General features: G+C 46.3%; 1 protein-coding gene across 1 annotated transcript in view; it reads left to right on the forward strand.

Moving 5' to 3' along the window:
• LOC126540895 (uncharacterized) overlaps positions 1 to 21,914 on the forward strand; it is a 59,756-nt gene that overhangs the window by 33,545 nt on the left and 4,297 nt on the right. Inside the window, exons 5-7 of the mRNA XM_055075506.2 lie at positions 9,086 to 9,208; positions 14,580 to 14,700; positions 20,779 to 20,968. Of these exons, the coding sequence (XP_054931481.2) occupies positions 9,086 to 9,208; positions 14,580 to 14,700; positions 20,779 to 20,968 (434 nt within the window). The remainder of the gene's footprint in view (positions 1 to 9,085; positions 9,209 to 14,579; positions 14,701 to 20,778; positions 20,969 to 21,914) is intronic.

Here is a 21,914-nt window from a genome sequence, read left to right on the forward strand (position 1 = left end):
AAACAGTCTATGAAAGAATGGCTGCTGTACGGCTAGCTTGCCAAAGAATGCCAAGTAAATGCCGAGTTTGTGCAGCGCGAACTCTCAGGGCCCGAAAGAACGGCGAAGATGGGCACCGGCCTCTAATTATTCTCTTCACCTGCTGCAGATAGCTTAGTCTCTACATTCATCGCGTTTCGCACAACCCTAACAATATAGTAATGGGTATGACGTTAGTTATTTTTTTCTGATGGTTGTCAGCTAACACTATTATGTTCTTTGCTAGCTAAACAAAAGAAACAAAAGCGGGAATCACGTAAAAAGAATAATGCCCATCGCTACACTGGCTGTACAACACACACGGTGGACAAAATTCAGCCAAGTTGTGGTCGGATGTATATGGCTAGACGGGGAGTTGCTTGAGAGTGAGAACACGCGAATGTGACCTTATAATGAGGAACAAATTTGGAGGTAACCTGGCAAATCACTGTAACCGACGCGGGTGCACACCTTGCTGAGATAAGACAATCTTTTTAAGACATGCTACATATAATTAAAAAAAAACAGAAATAGAGGTAGTTGAAGCAGCCCACGTGGATGAACTTGCTGTTATCCCTCAGGGCGCGCACAGCGCTCTGCGGGCCGCTCCCACGTCGGGACGGACAGGCTTCTCCGCAGCTTCGCGGGCCCGTTGGACGGCCCATAACTGTTCTTCGAGGTTCGGGCTCTGTCGAACTGCATCCCAGCGTGATGAAGCGTTGCTTGTATCGCCACGTAACGTGGGACACCACCAGAGCATATGATCTAAGTTCGCTAAATCATTTCATAGTGCACGTGCGTTTATTCTCTGAATTTCGGGGTAAACACTGTGAAGAAGTAGGGGGGTTTGGTTATGCCCCCATCTGTAAAAGCCTTAGTGTTAGATCCTCAGGTCTATTGAGTTTAGAATGTGGGAGGGGGAAGATCTTCCGAGTCAAATAAACGTGCTTAGTAAATTCGTTGTACAAGGAAGGATTTCAAAACAAAATAGTCGGAAATCAGCGTCCGTTTACGTCGTACATGTTCGTGTATAGCCTGTCCATTTGTTCTAGATAAGCTCAGTTTCCAAGAACAATACACCATTCAGTCCGGGAATGAATTCCACTGGCCAAGAAAAGTTAGATATTTATGTAAAAAAAGAAAAAAAAGAGGCCGAAAGACATGCGAACCGTAGACACATATAAAAGGCGCATTGTAAAGAAAGAATCACAGGTTGTGGCGTAAAAGATAAGTGCTACATTACCAGACATCGAAAGCATTAAATGACAAAGAAGCACGAAAATTACAGGTTGTTATCGAGGTTTCCGCCGTGAAACCGAAAACAAACCTTGCATTACTCGTTTTGTTGGATCATTAGTTTGAAAACGTTTGTCGTTGTCGTATTTCTGATAATTTGCGGTACTTTGTTTATCAGCTAGAGAACAGTAAACGCACTTTACCGTTCCGTTGTTATGAAATATTCGGTTAGCTTGTATTGTTCAAGAATACCGAATAATTTTTTTATCGATGCGGGTACTTAATACGCATCCAAGTTGTATTCGAAACATCAAATATTCGCCAATCTGCTAATTTTTACCGATATCTTAAACACCAACCGCACAAATGTAGAGCGCGCAAGACAGAGGAATATGTGTTGGTTCTTTCTAATCATTCTGTCTATTGCCCATTCTTTGTACACTTTAATTCGCATTCCACATAAGTTTCCGTAGGTGAGTGGAAATTGACTAAAATATGTTCTCATTTACATAGTGCAAGCTATGTAGACCAAGTCAATATTCCGAATACTTGCTGAAACTTGCGTGGAACAACGTTAAGAGCTGTGGCAAGCGGATTGACCAAAAGAAGAGCACATTCGTACCACATCGGCTCCGCTAGAAGTGGCACATTGAGGCGAATGTATGCCGCTTACTTAAACGTGTGTGTAGAGATTGAAAGCATTAGGCACATATTTTTTTTAAGTTGTAGCGAAACTATGTAGGCTTAGTTTAACGCTTCATAACTCAATGTCCTCAGAGCCATCGAAGCCATGCTTTTAGGATGAGATACGCCTTTTGATATTACTACTGCAACAAATTGCAGGACGTGCATCCCACTTTTCTTCATCCTCATGTGGCTTTACCTGCTCCCTCGTTTCGTCACCGGACCAAACACTGAGAAGTTCTTCCAGAGATTTTACTTGGACATGGAACAACACTGGTGGCATTTCCTCTTTCAGATCCGAAACTTTTTTGAACTGAACAGCGAGGTGAGCTTTACACGTGGCCTCAGCGGAATTTTTTACCACACAGATTTACGGGAACTTGCAATTAAGTTCATTCGTGAGTGTTCGAAAAGCTGCACGTAGGCAATCTCTGTTACGACGAGGCTTGTACGCTCCTATCTGAAATATCTTCAGCTGCGTCTCTGAGAATATTGCGGCTGCTGACAATTTTTAGACAGCTGCCAAATATAAACGTTTTCTCTGCGCCAAACTGGATAATATTTTCTTAATTTTTTTGGTTCCTTGTGCTTAGAATATAGAGCTAGGCTCTATCTGTAAATATATTGAAACATTTGTTCTCATGAAAATTTAAGACATGAGGCTGTCCTGATACAAAAGAGAAGCCCTAATAACTAAATAATATGAATGAATAAATAGGTAAGTAAATAAATAAATAAATAAGCCATTAAATGAGTGAATCGATCAATCTATCCATCTCATCTATCTATCGTTCTAATTTATCCCAAGGATTAGATTAGCACGTGTATTAGGGCCTGTTCCCCAAACAACAATAAATACCCTCCTACGCTTAAGGCGCACGCGCTCCTCGTTGCATGGCTTTTTGATGTCATAGTAGCGAGTTTTAGTTCTACATTCAATGCATACTTTACAGCAAAACTGTTAGTGAAAATAGAAGCGCGCCAAAACGTTATATGCGTGTTTTTGCAGTGTCCTGGGAGAACCATATAACTAACGGAGTTTATATTCAAGGGAATGTTGCACATGTTAGGAGCATTCCGCCGGGGAATTGTGGAGTGTGAATCGCAATTGGGAGCTGAAAGAAAATTCCTGAACTCTCGTTTTTGGCGCGTATGGAGGCGTTAGATTAAACTCTTACAAAGCATCCCGCTGCTCCGAGAGCCAGACGTCGCACCGATGTTAGATTTATATGAAATAAGTGCCATATTATGGGGCGTGTATCGCATGTTTGAAGTGAGTAGGTTATTTACAGCATTTGTAGAACATTACACATTGAAATGTTATAGAACTTAACGAGCATATGGGACAACCTGGTTGATGCGCATGCCAAGTTAAGCGTTGGAGAAGTGCGGCCTTGGTTAAGAATTACTTAAACAAATGCTCAAAAATGTTGTGTTCGGACAAAGTTGCAAGCAAGTGAGTCATATGCAAGGAAAAGTTTAAAATTGTGCGGTTTATTACTGGAAATTGAAATTCCCAAGCCGCTGCTCGAAAGAAACAGCTTGGCTGGGAATGGAGCTGTGAATCTGCAAGGCCGCAGGAATCTGCAGTCATTTTGTTTTCGTTCTCATGAGCCTTCAAAACCCATTATAATAAATACATGCCGAACGGGTATCTGGCATTACCTTGATTTATTGTGAGTGTTTAGGGTTAGTCGAAATCTTTCTGTTGATAGGTTGGATTATATGTTTTTTTCTAATAGGATCAATGGTGCATGTATTTCAATTTCTTTAGGAAACACTCGCACATATCTGGTACTTATCGACGGACTTCCAACTCTTCGTGGTTTCGCTTCTAACATTGCTGACATTTAGAAGGTGAGCTCCAAAGATCGTATTCATTTTACATTCACGTAATCTCGTTTTACAGTAGCATAATGTATTCACACATGTTTGGTAAAATGCTTTGCTTGACTGTTTTGTTTGTTTTGAGGGTCCCTGTGCAATCTTCAACTTGAATTACTCTTGTGTACATGCCCGCTGCCGGGACACTGGTGTAATCATGATGATAAATGTTGTCTAGAACGTTAATGTTTTTAAAAATTAAAAGGAAGATTTAGCTAAGCGACCAACTCTGACTTGTCTTTTCAACTGAATGTTAAACGCAGACACGCTTTCATTAGACAAATGATGGACAATTTGAATGAAATGTTGCCTTTAGGGGAGAAAGTTGAAGTCTAGCAATTGTAGGAACCACAAGTTTTATTTAGGACTTCAAATTTTTCTACAAGTATGTACCAGGAATTGGTAGTTTTTTAAAAAGCTTTAGCACGAACTTTGAAGTTCGTAACCTTGCAGCAAACAAGGTACCACAGTCCTGTAAACTGCATCTGTTCGAGAATTCATAGCGGATAAGCTCGATATAAGAGCTTGCGGTTTACGTAAATTTACATATTTACGAGGGTTTTGAAAAGCGGTTCTCGCAAATTAATGATGTTCTTTTTCTTTTGGCGTATGATGCATCACTATTGATACCTTAGGTGTATTGTTAAGTGCAGTACACTGAACTGTGGTAAGTTTTTCATTGCTGAGTTACAAAGTTGTAAACGTCATACTTGAGTTTTTTGCTATTTGGCAACTTTTGAAAATATTTTTAAAACTTTGCTCACATAAATTGAAAATTCATATCGACGAGTTACTACATTTTAACTTTTTCCATAAATGTAAGAAACCTAATCAATTCGGCACATTGATTGCCGAGAAAAATTACTTTTTTATTATCACGCATTTAGACAGGAGCTCGCGAGCTAAAACTTCTTAAAAGACCCAGTAGAGTTATCGGTAGACTGGCACAAGGCTGGGAGATGAGCTTCCTTGATATCTGAGCGGATAAAGGGTTAGTTTTGTCACTTTATTATTTGCAATGAAAACGTGGACGTGTATATGACAGTTCAGGGATGATCGTGCATGTCCGCGATCTTCCTGCCAGCTGCCTGCGTTTTTCACTAAGCTAGTTTTATGACTCATCACCCAATTAATCTCTGCAGCATAGTTTCCTGATAAGCTGAAACGATACGAGATGTTGGGGAAAGCGCTTGCTTCCTAGAATGTGCTGTTGTTGCGATTTATTTAGCTAAGAGCGCAAAAACCACAACGAAGAATACGAAAACTGAGGATACACGCACATATGTTCATTAATGTTGTTGACTGTAAATAAATAGGAGGCTTAATTTTGGGACCGATGGGCTAAATTCTAAACACGCATCGATTGAGGTAACTGTTTAAGCGCTACTAGTTGTCTAAGGAAACTTTTTCTTTGGTAGCAATCGTGCCTGCCATGGATCTTTTTGAAATATATAATAAAGGACTGTCGCTTTTAGCGTCATTTTCAGAACTCTCAAGGTTGCTTGGGTGCTATTCTTCGTTCCCAAGCGCTCAACATCCTGACCACTCTGATCATCATTGTACAAGATGATTGCCCTCAAGCCTGAAATCTCCCACGCTCTCGTGTTCCAATGGGTAGCAAGTCAGCATACCAGCAACGCCTGCAGGGAAAACGGAACGAACAGCAAGGGCTTACCTTTTCCACAGAATTTTCGCTCAAAATATTTGTCCTCAGCCCATACTCAGTATACTCCTGTTAGAATGGGCCGTTAGTCAGCGTAAATCGAACGTATGCAGCAATAAATGAGACCAGCCGCAGGACGTTCTGTTTTACACACCACATTGGTAGAAGATAATTTCCATCAGCCATCCTTCATACTCCTGTTCCAAAGTGACAGAAATCTACATGCTGGTACGCTTGCTGTGCTCAAGGGACAAGCGGAGAGGCTTTCGTGCTTTTGCGCAGCACCATTATGCAAGTTAATTGCTTTGAGCCAGTCCCCAGCAATCAAGTTCCAAAGTTCAGGAAACCTGCATGCAGAACGCGCGTTACCACCATCAAGAGAATTCTTTTCTCGCGCAACCGTTATGCAGGATAATTGCTCTGAGCCTGTCCTCAAGCACTCCAGTTCCCAAGAGTAGGAAACTTGCATGCGGAAAGCTTGGCGCCACCACCAATACAATTCCTTTCGTGCACAAATTTTATGCAAGCTAATTCTTGCGAGCTAGACGCCAGCATTCTAGTTCCAAACAGTAGGAAGTCTGCATGCAGACAGCGCGTGATCACCATCAAAACAATTCTTTTCGAGCACAATTTTTCTGCAGGATAATTGCTCCAAGCCACTCCTCGGCACTCTAATTCCAAAGAGTAAGAAGTCGGCTTACAGAGAATGCGCGACCACCATCAACACAGTTCTTTACTAGCGCAATTTTCTCGCAAAAAAAAAAAAAAAAAATATATATATATGCTGCTAGCGTGCTCAGCACTCTAGTTCCAAAGATTAAGAAGTCTGCTTGCAGCGAGTGCGTGACTACCATCAAGACAAGTTTTTATCGTGCCAAACCTTTATTCAGGTTAATTGCTCCAAGAGAAAGAGAGATAAATAAGGGAAGAAGGAAAGGCAGGGTTAACCAGACTGTGTCCAGTTTGCTACCCTACACGTGGGGAGGGAATGGGGACTGAAAGAGAGAGAGAGAGAGAGAAAACAGGAGTCTCTACCGCACTTTCACATGCACTAAGTTAGGTGAAGGATGTCTATAGTCGGGCACTCAAGTCTGTTGCCTTCAAGTAGTGAAGAAGCGCTCGAACTGCTTTCTGGGCTAATGAACTGTGGGGCCAGGCTCCCAAGATCTTTGCTTCTGTAAATAGCCTGTCATCCAGTCTATTCAAGGCACACTGGAGAGTCTGACGGTGGTTATCAAAGCGAGAACAGTGGCACAGATGACGGATCATCTCTTCACACTTGCACTTAGCGCACATTAATGAGTCCGCCATTCCAATATGATAGCTTTAGGAGTTGGTGACTGCGACTCCCACCCACAGCCGACACAGCAGTGTTGCGCCACGTCGTGAAAGGTTCGCTGGTAATTTAAATATCAGTGATGGGTCGAAGCTGTATAAACCACACCTAGAATTCTGTGGTGTATGCCAGTAACTTAACGTGATGGCACGAGCGAGACGGCGAAGCTCTCTTGCAGCGTCTACTCTCGTTAAAGGTATACGGAGTGTCGGTGCGCCATCCTGGGCACGTTGGGCACCGTCATCGGCGAGGGGATTACCAACGATGCCACAATGTCCCGGCAGCCACTGATATATGATATGATATCCTCATTCCGAAGCGCAATGGCAAGTTTCGTTGATTTTAGACACCAGCTGTTCATAATTGCAACGTCGTAAACCCCGCACGTTCTGGAGGGCTGCTTTCGCATCACGAAATATTGCCCATTTGTTGGGCGGTTCATATTGAATGTATTCGACAGCAGCGCGAAGAGCAATCAGTTCGGATCCTGTAGATGTCGCTACGTGTGAAGCCTTGAACTTGATGACGACCGATTGAGTTGGTATGACAATGGCGGCCGTCAAATTTTCCGTGACGGAACCGCCCGTGCAAACATGGATTAAGTTAGCGTGTGAACAATGCGAAAGTTCCTATGTGATCTGCTTAAGAGCTGCGGTGAACAGGCTAGCTTTCTTCACTATTCCTGGAACAGCAAGGTACACAGGAGGCTTTTTCAAGCATCACAGAGAGGGTGGCGCTCTTGTTGCGGGTGAGTGCTCCAATGACAAAGAGTGTCGGTTAGCCGCAACTGATCTGGAGAACGTTGCCTTGGGTCTTTCCTCAGGCAAGCATGCGAGATGGTGGTCAGGGACTCGGGATATATGGCGAACATGCGCCCGGAGTGCGTCGATAGCTATATAGGTCATTATAGGGTGGTATCTGACTCCAAGCCATTCCTCATCGCTATACAGTTCCAAAGAGTAGAATGTCTGCATGCGGAGAGCGCGCAATCACCCTCAAAACACTTCTTTTTGCGCACGGCCCGTATGCAGAATAATTCCTCCGAGTCAGTCGTCATCAAACCAGTTCTAAAGAGTAGGAAGCCTTCATGGAGAGAGCGTGTTACACCGATAGAGAAAATTCTGTTCGCGCGCAACTGATATAGTACAACTGCCCTCACGAGTAGGAAATTTCCAGAACTCCTGCTGTAAGGGATGGCAAAGCAACATACTGGGAGTACCCGCAGGGAGTGTTGTTTAGGAACACGATAGTAACGTTCCCTGCCCGCAGTTAGCTCGCACAAAGTGAAGAGACATTCGCTTAGCGGTGAGGTGGTTGTACCGGCACGTAGAAGCTGGTGAGCCGAAGAGGCCATGTCTTGCAGACTCTCCCACAAGCATCGGTTAGATGATTGGTCACCGCTTTTTACGACCGTGCAGCTCTACTGCGAGAGGCGGACGCCGGAAGTCCCCAACTAGGACATTTCGCACACATATATATATATATATATATATATATATATATATATATATATATATATATATATATATAAATATTTGTTATCGATGTCCGATTTTGTAGCCATCACTTCTTTTCAGCGCTGAAGCCAACGCTTTTCCCTCCCATGAAATTGGTGCCTCCAGATCAGTACATGAAATGTAGAACGCCTTAGTAGCTTCATAATGAAATTGCGTGCGTGATAACTAGGCGTCGTGTCGTGCGTGCGTGTTTGTGTGGGTGTTTGTGTGTGTGACACGCTCATACATTTCTACGTGTAGACACATGAGTGAGCAACTAAGCCCGTCCTTCGGATATTTGGGCATATTGAGCCTTAATTAAGGGAAAATAAGACATCCACCCATTCGTAGCAATTGCTACAAAGGATGAAAGGACGTGAACCGTCCAGCCTGAGCGCCTGTTTCATTACATGTTGCGCCAAGCATGAACCGTGACTTTGACGTAAAAAGCCATCTTCCAAGAAGATGACAAGCTGGACTTTAGTCTTTCGGGCACAAAAGATCCATCACCGCACTTATTGGCGGAGTATTTTGTCCATAGAGAGCCTTAATGTCTATTACTTCTTGAAGCGTCACGAGCGATTGAAGTAAAAGCGCGGCCACGCTGCCCAGTTTGACCAGTGCAGTGAAGTGCTAAGAGCAGGCTCATGCAACGAAAGTGGGTGGAACGTTGACGTTGTATGTATGCACACTGCTTGAGCGTTGGCAATCGACCCCATTCCGCGATCCCTGGGCGGCATCCAAGTGTTTTGTGTTCTTTTTCTGCAGACGCAAGCCTGTGGCCCTGGCAGCACTAGCCGTGCTTTCTCTCCTAGGCTGCGCCATCGGAACTTGGACCGTGGCCAGATTGCATCTACTACCATTCATATTAATTCCCCACCCTCAATTCACGTAAGTATTCTCGTATAAGACAGTGGCAAAAGCAAGTAAGAAAAACCATGCGATATGTATTTTTCAAAAGAATTATTCCAAAACTAACAGACGGCAGGATATTTTCTTGACCCTAAAAGATAAAGCAATGCCTATGGTTGCCTTCTTGTCTGTTCAGTATTTTGACGGAAATATTTGTTTTCCTAAAATAAGAGGAGCACGAGAAGCCGAAGTGCACTATTTCACTGTTCTGGAGAAAGAAATGAGCAGCCTTCATCAGGGCAAAGGAGCCTCTCAGAGTTACAGTACGCACCTCTACCGGGCACTTTTAAACCAGAAATATTTCATTTAGGAAAGAGCAACAAGGTATACGTGGGCAACACATCGGCTTATCCACATAGCTGACCTCCACTTTAAGAAATAGATAGAAATGCGCTGAAGTTTGCTTTCAACGAGAATTTCGTTTAGGCGAGATTTTTAAAAACGAACAGTGAAAAACGTTTTTCCTATACATGTCGACTCCAGTTATTCCGATGCCTGCGAAATCACGATATGTAGTCGAATTATGCGAGAGATCGAATTAATAAACGGCGGCATAACGAACATATTGTTTATGACGCTGTAGGAGACCTGCAACGGTGTTTAATCAAACGCAGTAGCGAGGGCTCCGAACCACAGTAACGGAAAACAGTCAACCTCGCCATCGGCCGTTCTCGCGCTGCTGGCCCATACCATACTTTAACATAAATCACAGGGGGCAAAAGCGCCGTGCTGGTGCTTGCTAAGGTATGTGACGCAAGCACGACTGGTAGGGCTTGAGACTCTATTTGTGTAGCCGGAGTCTGTAGCCGGGGCCACCGACACAGTGGAAGCCACCACAGGGCAGACCTCATACGTCGTCAGCCACTTGGCGCCCCACGCGGTAGGGCCCAACGTAACGGGGCAGTAGCTTTTCGCAGAGGTGCACGCGACGGGAAGGCTGCCAGAGGAGTACCAGTGTGCCAGGATCGAAGTGCGCATCTCGGTGGTGGTGATCATAAAGAATTTTTTGGACACTCTGAGATGCTACAAGACATTCACGGGCAATGCGGCGGGCAGTTTCGGCGCGGGCAATGACATGCAGGAGCAAGTCGCAGATCAATCTCTGGGAGGCGAGGAATCAAATGGCAGGAGTTCGTTGAAGCCATACAAAATATAGAAAGATGAGTAACTCGCAATGTCATGGTGCAAAGAGTTATAAGGGAAGAAGACAAAGGGCAATGCACAGTCCCGATCCCGATGATCTCCGACACATAGGTAGCGAGCAGGTTAGTAAGTGTGTGGTTGATGCACTGAGTCACTTCATTTTTGGGGGAAATCGTAAGCTGTCGTGAACTGACGATGAGCGGCGCCGTATTGTAGAAGATCGTCAACGGCTTTGGCGAGGAAGAAACGGGCACGATCGGTTAGGAGCTGACGAGAAGCACCGTGTTGTAGAATAACATCTCCAAGGAGAAAATCAGCGACATTGCTCGCGCAGCTCGTGGGGTGGTGGTGGTAGAAACATTTTATTCAAGAAGTTGGACAGCTCACGTGATGGCGAAGCGAGTCGCGTAATCCGTGGCGACTACGATGTGTCGGTTGCCAAGTGCTGACACAGGGATAGGTTTAAGTAGGTCCAAGCCAACACGGAAAAACGGCTCGCAGGGAATGTCGATCGGCTGGAGTAGGCCATCCGTATGCGACGAGGGTCGCTTGCGGCGTTGACAGCTCTCGCTGGTTGCAACGTATCGTCGAACTGAATGGTGAAGAGCCGACGGACGCGGTCATAAGTGCGAGCGATGCCTACGTGACGAGCACGTCCGAGCGTAGGTGTTCCGGAAAGACAACCAGAAGCTCGGCGCCGTAGGGATTAAAATTGCGCCTGTACAACACACTGTCGTTTAAAACGAAGAGCGGGAGTGGGGGGTCTGAGGGCTGTGCGATGAGGCGATCGATGATAGATCGTAAGCAGGGATCACGACGTCGATCGATGGCGATGTTGAGAAAGTCCGTTGTGAATAGAACACAGGCATCAGTGTCGTCATCAGTGAGATCAGGTGGCCAAGATGGAAGTTGAGGCAGGTAGTCGGCCTCCTGGTGCAGTCGCCCTGATTTATGTCACAGAAAAGGGTATTCCTGTAACCGTAACTCCCAGTCTAGGTGTCCCGTGGGGTCTTTCAGCGAAGATATCCACCAGAGGGCATTGTGATCCGTAACGACATAATAACGACATAGAAATGTCGCCCGTAAAAGTAGGGGCGAAAATTCGTGATGGCCCACACGAGAGCGCGGCATTCACGTTCGGTTATGGAGTAATTCTGCTCAGAAGGAGAAAAGAGCCGGCTAGCGTAGGTAATAACGCGGGACAAGCCATCGTGTCGCTGGGCAAGAATAGGGCCGATGCAATGACCACTCGCATCTGTACGAACTTCGGTTTCGCATTCTTTGACAATGGCGTCGACGGTAGAAACGTCGTTATAGACGAGCAAATTGAAGGCGTAGTCTGCTATGCCTTTTAGTATATGGCCCACCTTGTCAACCTCGGTCATGTGCTCATCGACTTTCCGGCAAAGCGCGAGCACTTCCTGTATGTAGGAGACATACGATTCGGTCGACGACTGGACACGGATGGCAAGCTCTTTTCGCGCAGCATGTTGGCGACCTGACGAGTTGCCAAATAGGTCACGAAGCCACTATTTGAAAATGTCCAAGCTTGAGAACTCGTCCTCATAGGTGCGAAACCAGACACGCGATGTCCCGTCCAGATAAAAGATCACATTGGCAAACATGATGGTAGGGTCCCAGTGGTGGTTTTGTATAACACGCTCATGCATGCTGAGCCAGTCGTCGACGTCAACGTCATTTTGGGCGGAGAATATCCCAGGATCACGTAGACTAGGAACTGTAACGTATGTTGTGGTAGGTGCCGCAGGCTGAGCCATGGCTGAGAAGACGACGGCGCGGCCGCTTTTCTGCTCCGTGGCGAGGACGGGGAACGTTCTACTTCCACCACAATTTTGCGCGAAGGACGAGTCAGTAAGACGAGCAACTATTTACAGGTTATATTGACAACAGCGGTTGCAGCGCTGACCGGTTAGATTCACAGTGCAAGCCCAGTTTTTCTTCCTCCTCTTTTCTCTAATGATGGCGCCCACGCGCCTCGTTCAAACAAGCAAATAGCACACGCGTGTAGCAATATTCGAAGCTGAACATTTTGTAATGGCTGACACAGTAAGCGAGTGACTAGCGATAATACGTATTTCCTACAAGCTATTAAAACGTACAGAACATCTACGTTACATGACCCGTGTGCCTTGAAAGAAAAAATCTATCGCGACTGAGCACACGCGCCAACGATCAGGCAGAAAATAAACAATAAGATAGTGACCGCGCGGGGAATTTCATTTGAGTCAGAAACGTGACAAGCCGCGGCTCAAAAGTATTTGCTAAATAAAGAGCGAGGGCCTAAACACGCTGGCACTCATTAATTCATAAGCGGAAAGTTAAGATAGCTTTGAACGCATTTTTAGCCTTGCTTATATTACAAGCACCGTATACGCTGCTCGCACCGCTTGGACAAAGCCTAATGAGCTCGGAAAGCGCTTACATGTCATTTGAAGCTGTAGCCAAAGCTACGCACGTCGTGCGCGAGTCACCGTCTATGACATCCGCCGAAACAGAGGCTTGCAGAGGCGCATCGGCGTCATGTACATCCCTTGGAAACACAGAGGTAACGGAGGGAGCTGAGGGAAGCAATCGACGCTTTAACACGTGATCAAACGTGGCAGCGCCCACAGGACCACCGTTAAAAGGGTCAAGAATACTTAGAGAAGGGAAACTGTACCTTCCACAGTGCAACGGAAATAAGAGCAGCGGCGGCGTAGTGAACTAATGTATACGACCAAGAGATGACGCTAGCAAAATCAAAACTTCCCAAAGTTAGATCCGGATGCTTTAGAACACACACTTATAAAGTGAGGTGGCAGATAGCACAATTCTAGTCCATGAGCTGTTTTACAGGAAGAGGAGGACATTACTTGAACAAAAAATCGAAATGCGTAATCGACAAATTAACAATAAATCACTAATTAAGTTTTAACTACTCACCTCATGGCACATATTGCGATTTACAAATTCCAGCCAGGGAGTTCGCAAGGCAGACCCCCACTTGGAACGAATGGTCAGGATGACACCAATTTCGATATATTGTAACGGGAGTCCAGCGCCTTGAACGGTTTCGAAGCGGTACTCGACACACCCAAATCTCAGCCGTTCCAAAAACCAACTATTCCGGCTGACCCATTATGACTCTAACCTTCTGCTTGCACTTCCCTTTGTATTCTTTCACTTGCGGCGTTCTTGGTTACAGTTACAATAATAATTCCTGAACTTTACGGGGAAATGCATGGGCGTTAGAGTTACTTTCGCGCTTCAATGCATATTACGACGTCTCGTAAAGAAAGTAAGTGGAATGACAGAGCATTTTCATGTCAAGTTTACCGGCTCGTATCTCGTAAATGGTGTCATCCACATATTTAATTTCAAGTGAATATGCCTTGCAGTCTCACCCGCTAGAATTTAAATATTGCAATATGTGCCACAAGGTAATAATTTAAAAATTCGATTAGCAGATTTTTGCTATTTAGCCAATATTGCATTTTAATTTTTTGTGCGCGTAATGCCAGCCGCTGTGAGCATACCAGCTCTTGGAGTAAACTCGTGCTATCTGCAGCAGACTTTTTTGTTTAATTTGAACGCGTTCGCTGAAACAACCTGTATATTTCTTACGGTGACGAAAGCATCTAAGACCTCGGCTGCGCGAAAGAATTCAGCGTTAGAGAAGAAAGTTCAAGTAAGAAAGCGGGCGGAAGAGCCATGCAATCAGTTCGGTTTATTAAAGAAATGATGCGCTCAAAGGCCTGTATTTGTGGCAGGGAAAGCATTTCGGCAGCGTTTGTTGTTTCGTTGCCTACTCCCCCAGAAAAGAGAGCGAGCGTGCCAGTGACTGGCACATCTGAAGCGGCCGTATAGAGAGGACTATGCCTATACACCTGCTCGTGATATGATTGCACTCCAGTATTGAGCCATGTCAGGCGACGACGCAGTTTCCGTGAAACGGCAGTCGGCAGGAGACACCGAGAGAAACAGCTTCTGCAGTAAAATGTCCCCTTGGTGAAGTGTAGCACTGAGTTACGAATGGTTTCCTCAGTGGCTCCAGGTCCATTTACGGGTGCATAAGTGCTCATTTTTCGGAAACTTGAAATTGCAGCATTACACCATGACATGCATTGGCTTACTGAATTGTAATTGAACGTTTACAACTTTGCTTAGTTCGTGTATGTGGCGTGCTTCCCATTTTTTGTTCTTACAGGCGGATGTTCAACACAATCAACGATTATTACCTTCAGCCTTTTTATCACGCTGTGTGCTACTTCAGCGGCTGTATGACGGCTCTCATTGTAGCCGACTTCCGAGAGCGCAAAATCTCCAAGGTAGGCTTCTGAATTTAAATCTACTTCATGGTTTGCGTTGGTTACGGGGACAAGCTGTAATGCATGCCGACATGTAGCCGAGGACGCCCTGTGCTTATGTTTTCTCTCTGATGACAGCGGCGTAGGTGGTATGCCATGTTAAAAAAACTCTTTGATACCGACTTAGGTCAGTGGGAATGTGCCAGTAGGTGTGTGGCGTTCTTCAGTGAACGTCTATGGCGCTGACTTGGTTACCTAGGCGTGTGCAGCTGGGAATGTGTCGGCCTACAATGACAAAAAAAATATCCCTCCAATTGCACCATGCGGCGTGGAATCGAAACCAGGGGCGGCTTGCGCGAACATTTAATAAAAAAAAATATAACGACGTTAAGAACGCGTTCTAGCGGGAACTAGCAGTTGTCGATTTGACATTTAAGAACGCGTTTCTAAATTCGTTATTACTTTCGTTATTAAATGTTCGCGCAAGACGCCCCAGGTGACAAAGGTTCACGAAGGACCGCAATTCCGCGGTTTAGCAGGCTGAGTCACAAGTGCACTCGATATGGGCCACTTTTCGATGAAGATATTGCACGCCAACGCTTTAGCGCGCTGCGCCGTGAATATATGTATGCGCCGTTGTTCAATGAAGCTCTCCTCAGCTTGGGTCGCTAAGCATGTTGCACTGTGTGTGCGGCAAGCTGAGGAATCTTGAACCTGTAAAAGCGCACAAGGACGAGAATACTTCCTCACTCGTTCTCGTGTTCGTGCGCTTTTACAGTTTCAAGGTGCAAGTAAACCAACCCGCCCAGCTATCCGTGCTGTTACAGTAAGCGAGGGAACAAATATGAGCGTTAGCACGCACCGGCGCGCCATGCTTCTCGTCTCGGAAGGTCGCGCGCAGACTTCTCGGCAGTGCCATTAAACGGCGCAGCGTGTCTGTCGCAAGATGTGTTTTTCACCGTTCGTGCGTGCCAGCGCCGCTATACATTTAGGAGGCCACGCGCAGGCTTCGCGGTGGCGGCTCTACAAGGCGCCGATCGTTTTCAGAGAAGCGCGAAAGAGGAATCCCGCTGTAGTAAATGCCTCATTAATAACCAGTTTCGAAGGTAGCAGAACGTTATGTGGCTATGTCGACTAAACGGAAACGGATTACAGTCGACACTAATCGCGATATTGGTTCTGCCGAAACTTTTATTGAAGCTCCAGACCAGCACGCCTCCTTTAAATCGAACCTTCCTTCACCTTTTCTCCTAAGTGTGCTGAGTAGGGTTGCTGACTTTTGTTTTATTCAGTATGCAATGACCAGGGCAACAGGGTCAGTGCCACTGGATGTGTGCCACTTGGTATACGGCCGACCAGACGAATTGAGCGGCTGGCTGTGCAATACCAGGAGCCCTATGACGTAAAACTATTCCAACCTCTTTTTATTCCCGACCCCTGACGTCAAATTTACGTGACCACCGACGCAAGCATAGGACGGTAAACCGCAGCGTTGTTTGAAAAGACCAATCGAACGAGTTTCTCGTCTATGGGATGTCACTTTCTCTTGCTTTCAAAGCGAATTGCATTGCCGACATGGATCAGTTTTTATTATCTAATTGGCTCAGAAGAGACGGGGAGCAGGCTCAAGTGGAGAGAGTTTCGATTGGGCCGAGCAAGCACAGTGAAATTATATAACCGCATGAGGAGGGTGGTGCCGGCGCCTGCGATTGGTCCGCTTCCCCTTGCTTAGCTTCCGATAGGTGGTCGAAAATCGCGGCAGCATGGAACGGAAGGAGGAAGTATGCTGCTAAAGCAGATCCTCAACAAAGTAGAGTTGGCAGAGTGATGTCGTATACGAGCAGAAAGGGCTGGATAACGTTATACTACCACGTGAAGTGTTTTATTACACGCAAAAAAATGCATTCTTCCCGGCAGCCCCGAGTAGTCAGCGCCACAGCGGTTGGCGGGCAGCCATCTTCTGTTCCTTCAGGAACGAGGCAGTCTCTGGCTATTAAAAAAAAACGTCCAGTTTTGCTGGGCACATTAATGTTGCTGTAACGCGTAGACGTCATTAGGACGTGGTCAGTTGAGGTGTTGTGCTGTCGCGTGACAGACTGGTAAATAGGGCGCAGCCCAGTAACGTTTGACGAATAGCAACTGGCCAAACGACGCCGTTTTAGGTAATGGCGAAAGGGGCGTCGAATCAGAAATTACTATTTTTCTTTCGCTCGGTCAATTTATGCATAATCAGTGGGCACATATCATACCAGATGGGGCGTTTTCGCGGTTTTCGTGACGTCGCCTGACAGACAGGCTCAGTGGGTGGTGGCTCGAATATTTTTTGACCAGTCGTGTAGGGCTGATTGCAGAATTTGAATAGAAAAGTTTGGAATAGCTTTACGTTATAGCCGCCCAGGTTGTGCCCGAATAAACCAATGTGCGTTACTAAGCATGTGCACATGAACATATGCCTCTGGGTATGGGAACATTCGGTTCTAGTCCCACAAAATGATTATTCGGCCACTGAGGTATGCGACACTTCGTCTGCTTTGTCCGATATCTATATTTTCACAGATAAAACGCATTTATACGAAGAAGACTTCTCGCAGAAAAATTTGGTCCCATCAAAATGTCGGGCAGTTCCTATTTGGGAAGTTCCTTTAGAAACTACCGAAGTGCAGCCAAAACTCAATTAATGCTGTAGAATTGGCAACGTTCATGTGGAAAAGGTATGCATGTGTGGGAAGTATGGGAAGCGGGTCATCTGATAGAGCTAGAAATACCCTATCTGTCTGTCTCTCTCGATATATATATATATATATATATATATATATATATATATGCCTGTGTGTGTGTGTGTACACATCTATTATGTCCCAAGAATTAAAAATATGCAAATGCCACGTAGCTCGACAAAACCAAGGTAATGTTTGCCGTTTCTTGTAGATACTGACTGACTGAATAAACTTTATTGAAACCAGCAAGAGATGGTGGCTGGGCCTAGGCCTCCCACGTGGGGACGTCGAGGTGTTGCCTCTTCGCCGCCTCGCAGGCCTGCTGGGTCGCCCAGAGTTGGTCGTCAAGGTTGGGGCTACGCAGGGCAGCGTGCCATCTCGACGAGAGGGTCGTGGGGTTAGTGTCGGGGTATTGGTGTGTACAGTCCCAAAGCATGTGTGGAAGTGTGGCTGGCTGTGTCTTGCAAATATGGCACGTGGGATTGGGGTAAATGTCTGGGTAGATCTTGTTATAAAGTTGTAACGAGGGGTAAGTATTGGTTTGTAGCAGGCGGAAAGTTGTAGCCTGCGCTCGGGATAGTTTGTTGTGTGGGCCGGGGAAGGTTCTACGCTCTAAGTAGAAGGACTTCACAAGATCATTGTAGCGTGTCAGGCGATCCCTACCGGTGGGGGTAGCCTCCCCTTCTCCCGCGCGGTTAACTAGGCCTCGCGCTAGGGAGTGGGTAACCTCGTTGAGGTTGGAGAGGTGCGGGTGGACGGTGCCTACATGAGCCGGGAACCAGACGAGTGTAACCTGATGGTCGGTGGAGCGGGGCGCTTGTTGCAAGATGCGCAAGGCTTGGTGTGAAATACGGCCGTTGATATAGTTGATAACGGCGGAGCGGGAGTCAGAGACGATGGTATGGCATGTTGGGTCTAGTGCGGCTAGCGCGATGGCCACTTCTTCAGCTTCCTCAGCGTGTGGGGTTACTAGGCTGATAGCATGGTGGAGAGAGCCTTCACGCGTGGTGACGGCTGCAAAGCGGGTACCGTGGGGATATTCGGCGGCGTCGACGAAACTCACACCGTCGTGGCGAGTAAGGGATTTGGTGAGAGCCGTGGCACGTGCTGTGCGACGTGCGTGGTTGTATTCGGGGTGCATGTTTCTGGGGACAGGATCGGCGTGAATCCAAGCTCGTATGGTGGAGGGGATCTGGTGCTTATGGCCGTGTTGATGGTGGTAGGTGATACCGTGCGAGGTGAGGATATGGCGACCCGTCACTGTGAGAGTGAGTCTCTCCAGCTGAGAGCGACGTTGGGCCTCCATGAGCTCGTCCAGTGTGTTGTGGACGCCTAGTTGAAGGAGGAGGTCAGTGCTGGTGCAACCGGGGAGGCCCAGGGCTTGTTTATAGACACCGCGTAGGAGGATGTTGATCTTGGTTTGTTCAGCCTTGTACCAGTTTAGATACGCAGTAACGTAGGTGATGTGGCAAATTACGAATGACTGGATTAATCGGAGCAGATTCTCCTCTTTCATACCCCCCCGGCGGTTGGAGACCCGATTCCAAAGTCTCATGGTGTTAGCTGTATTCATCTTGATTTTGGCGAGGGCCATGCCATTCGCTCCGTTCGCCTCTATGAGCAAGCCGAGCACACGGATATTGGTGACGAGGGGTATGGGGCTGCCATCCGTGAGATGAAGCGCAATGTCTTCGTAATGGCGTTTAGCGGTGGAGTATTTTGGACGGCGGCCACGGAGAGTAGGCCTGTAGAGAAGGAGTTCGGACTTCGCAGGGGAGCAGCGAAGCCCCGTGCCTTGGATATAGGTCTCGACTGTTTCAATGGCGGATTGTAGTGCCGTTTCTATTTCGCCGTCACTGCCTTTGTGGGCCCAGATGGTTATATCGTCAGCGTATATGGTGTGGGTGACACCGTCCACTTGCTGCAACTCCTTGGCAAGATCGATCATGACAAGATTAAAAAGCATTGGGGAGATAACGGAGCCCTGGGGAGTTCCCACACTGCCCAAAGTCTGGGCGTCGGAGCGGAGATCCCCCACCGAAAAGAAGGCCGTGCGATTAGACAGAAAGTCTCTGACGTAATTATAAGCGCGCGCACCGATATTAGGGCGGGAGATGCGGTCAAGAATGGTGGAATGGGCTATGCTGTCAAATGCTTTTTCGAGGTCGAGGCCGAGTATAGCTTTAGTAGTACGTGTTCTATCTTCTAGTATATGGTGCTTAAGTTGTAGCATGACGTCTTGGGTCGACAGGTGGGCCCGGAAGCCAATGACAGAGTGAGGATACGCTGCAGTGTCTTCCAGATGGGTGTTAATTCGCGTGAGGAAGGCATGCTCCATAACCTTTCCCACACATGAAGTTAGTGAGATGGGGCGAAGATGATCGAGGCTAGAAGGTTTGCCAGGTTTCGGAATAAGGATGACCTTTGCCGTTTTCCAGGCCGGCGGAATGGCACCATTACGCCAGCAGTCATTGATATATTCTGTCAGGTGGGTGACGGAGGCATCATCCAGATTACGGAGGGCTTTGTTAGTGACCCCATCGGGCCCAGGGGCAGAACGGCTGTTTAATTTATGCAGGGCGGCTTGGATCTCAGCGACACTAAAGTCGTCGTCCAGTGTGGGGTTGGAGGCCCCGGTGCAGGAGCCGTGAGATTGCACTGGGCCCACGGGGAGATACTTGTTGGTGAGGTAGTCTAAGACTTGGGCGCGGCCCTGTTTCTTCCTTTCTGTATAGAGAAGTTTAGTGAGGCGATCTTGTTGGGAAGAGCGGGTGGCTTGACTATCGAGGAGGTGTTTGAGAAGCTTCCAAGAAGAGGTACAATGGATCTGTAGATACTGATCTGTAGATCTGTAGATACTGAGATTATTCTTTTTGCATTCCGCCTAATTACATAATTATTCTTAATTAATTAAACAACTTCTGAAATATTATATTTAGCTTCCAAGAAGAGGGACAATGAATCTGTAGATACTGATCTGTAGATCTGTAGATACTGAGATTATTCTTTTTGCATTCCGCCTAATTACATAATTATTCTTAATTAATTAAACAACTTCTGAAATATTATATTTAGATGAAAAGTGTCAATAAGAAAATTGTAAAGCAACATGAGAAACTCGCGACACAGCTTTCTGTTGTTCAATACGTGCTGCATAAAAGTATTTTGCCGAGCGTGATAGAAGCCTGTGAATGCATGCAAAGTGCCCCGAGTGGCCAGCGACACGGCAATCTTGCGTGTATTCGCGCAACATTTTGCAATGTTTGTAACGGGACTTAAATCTCATGAATTGGGGACATCAAAGAAGTGCAACCTAATGTCAATGCATTTCTCTTGCATTTACTGCTAAATCACCACTGACTTTGTTTCTTACACGTTGCAGATATTTCAGTTGGCAGGCTGGTGCGCATCGATCATTTGCGGCCTCCTCTGTGTGTTCGTGAAGTTTCCCTGGTACTTAAGACTGAACCCCACGTCAGAAGGCGCAGAGCTGCTTGTCGCATTCTTCGACAGAATACTCTGGTCGTTCAGTCTTTCTTGGATAACGCTGGCATGTGCTACGGGTCGAGGTGGTGAGGATGCCTTCGTGTTGGTTATTTATTAGAGGAAGCTAGCGTCGGTGGAAAACGGTTAGAGGGACTGACAAACAATTTTCATGATACCCTTTTTTTTTGGGGGCAATGGAAAGTTTACTAGTTGAGTGTCTAATCATGTAGCTCTAACGCAGAGAACGCCGTGGAAAACGTTTTAGTCAAGAGTTCGACAGAATACCGTCTGGTGAGGTAAAAGCATTCATAGAAAATCAAGCAGGTCACTGACCAAGGCCAAAATAAAAATAAAATGACGTTTCGGCATCCATCTCGAAATGACGTTTCGGGATCCGTACGGATTACGAAACGTCATTTTTCTTTTATTGTGGCCTTGGTCAGTGACCTGCTTCATTCTATAACAACATTATTTTATAAGATTTTTTTTCCATCTGCAGTGACGATGTAGTCGTTCACCGGAAGCATGCTGAAAGCGGTGACAGGTGAGCGCGGTAGCGATTATACACCGGAGTTAGTGGGCGGCCGACGATGAATGTGGCCGTGCTGTAACAACCCAAAATTTGGTTTCTCAAGCCGACGTTCCTGCGATTCATGTTTTCCGAATTGTTAAAGCTTTCGTGTTCTCGTGGTTTCCTATCCCGCTGCTTTGGTCTTTGACCAGTCAACACGACACCAATCGAATCGAAAACCAAACGACGCCGCTACACGTGATACGGAGTTTAGCGTGTTGCCGTAGCCGCGTGTGTGTTTTCGATTTTCGAAGCACAGAATAACGCGCGAGTGTATAACAATATAACAAGTGCAATGTTAAGCAATAACTATGATGTATACCTAATAAGAGTCGACTTACGTACAGTAATCTCATAGAATACATCCCGAAGTACCAATATTTGACCGCCAGGTCTCGCCAGTTACTGGTTGTTGAGACTTTCTTTGCCAAATTAAAATTATAATTCCTTCCTAAATCGTG

Source organism: Dermacentor andersoni, chromosome 3 (genome assembly GCF_023375885.2).
Source record: "Dermacentor andersoni chromosome 3, qqDerAnde1_hic_scaffold, whole genome shotgun sequence".
Classification (NCBI taxonomy): Eukaryota; Metazoa; Arthropoda; class Arachnida; order Ixodida; family Ixodidae; genus Dermacentor; species Dermacentor andersoni.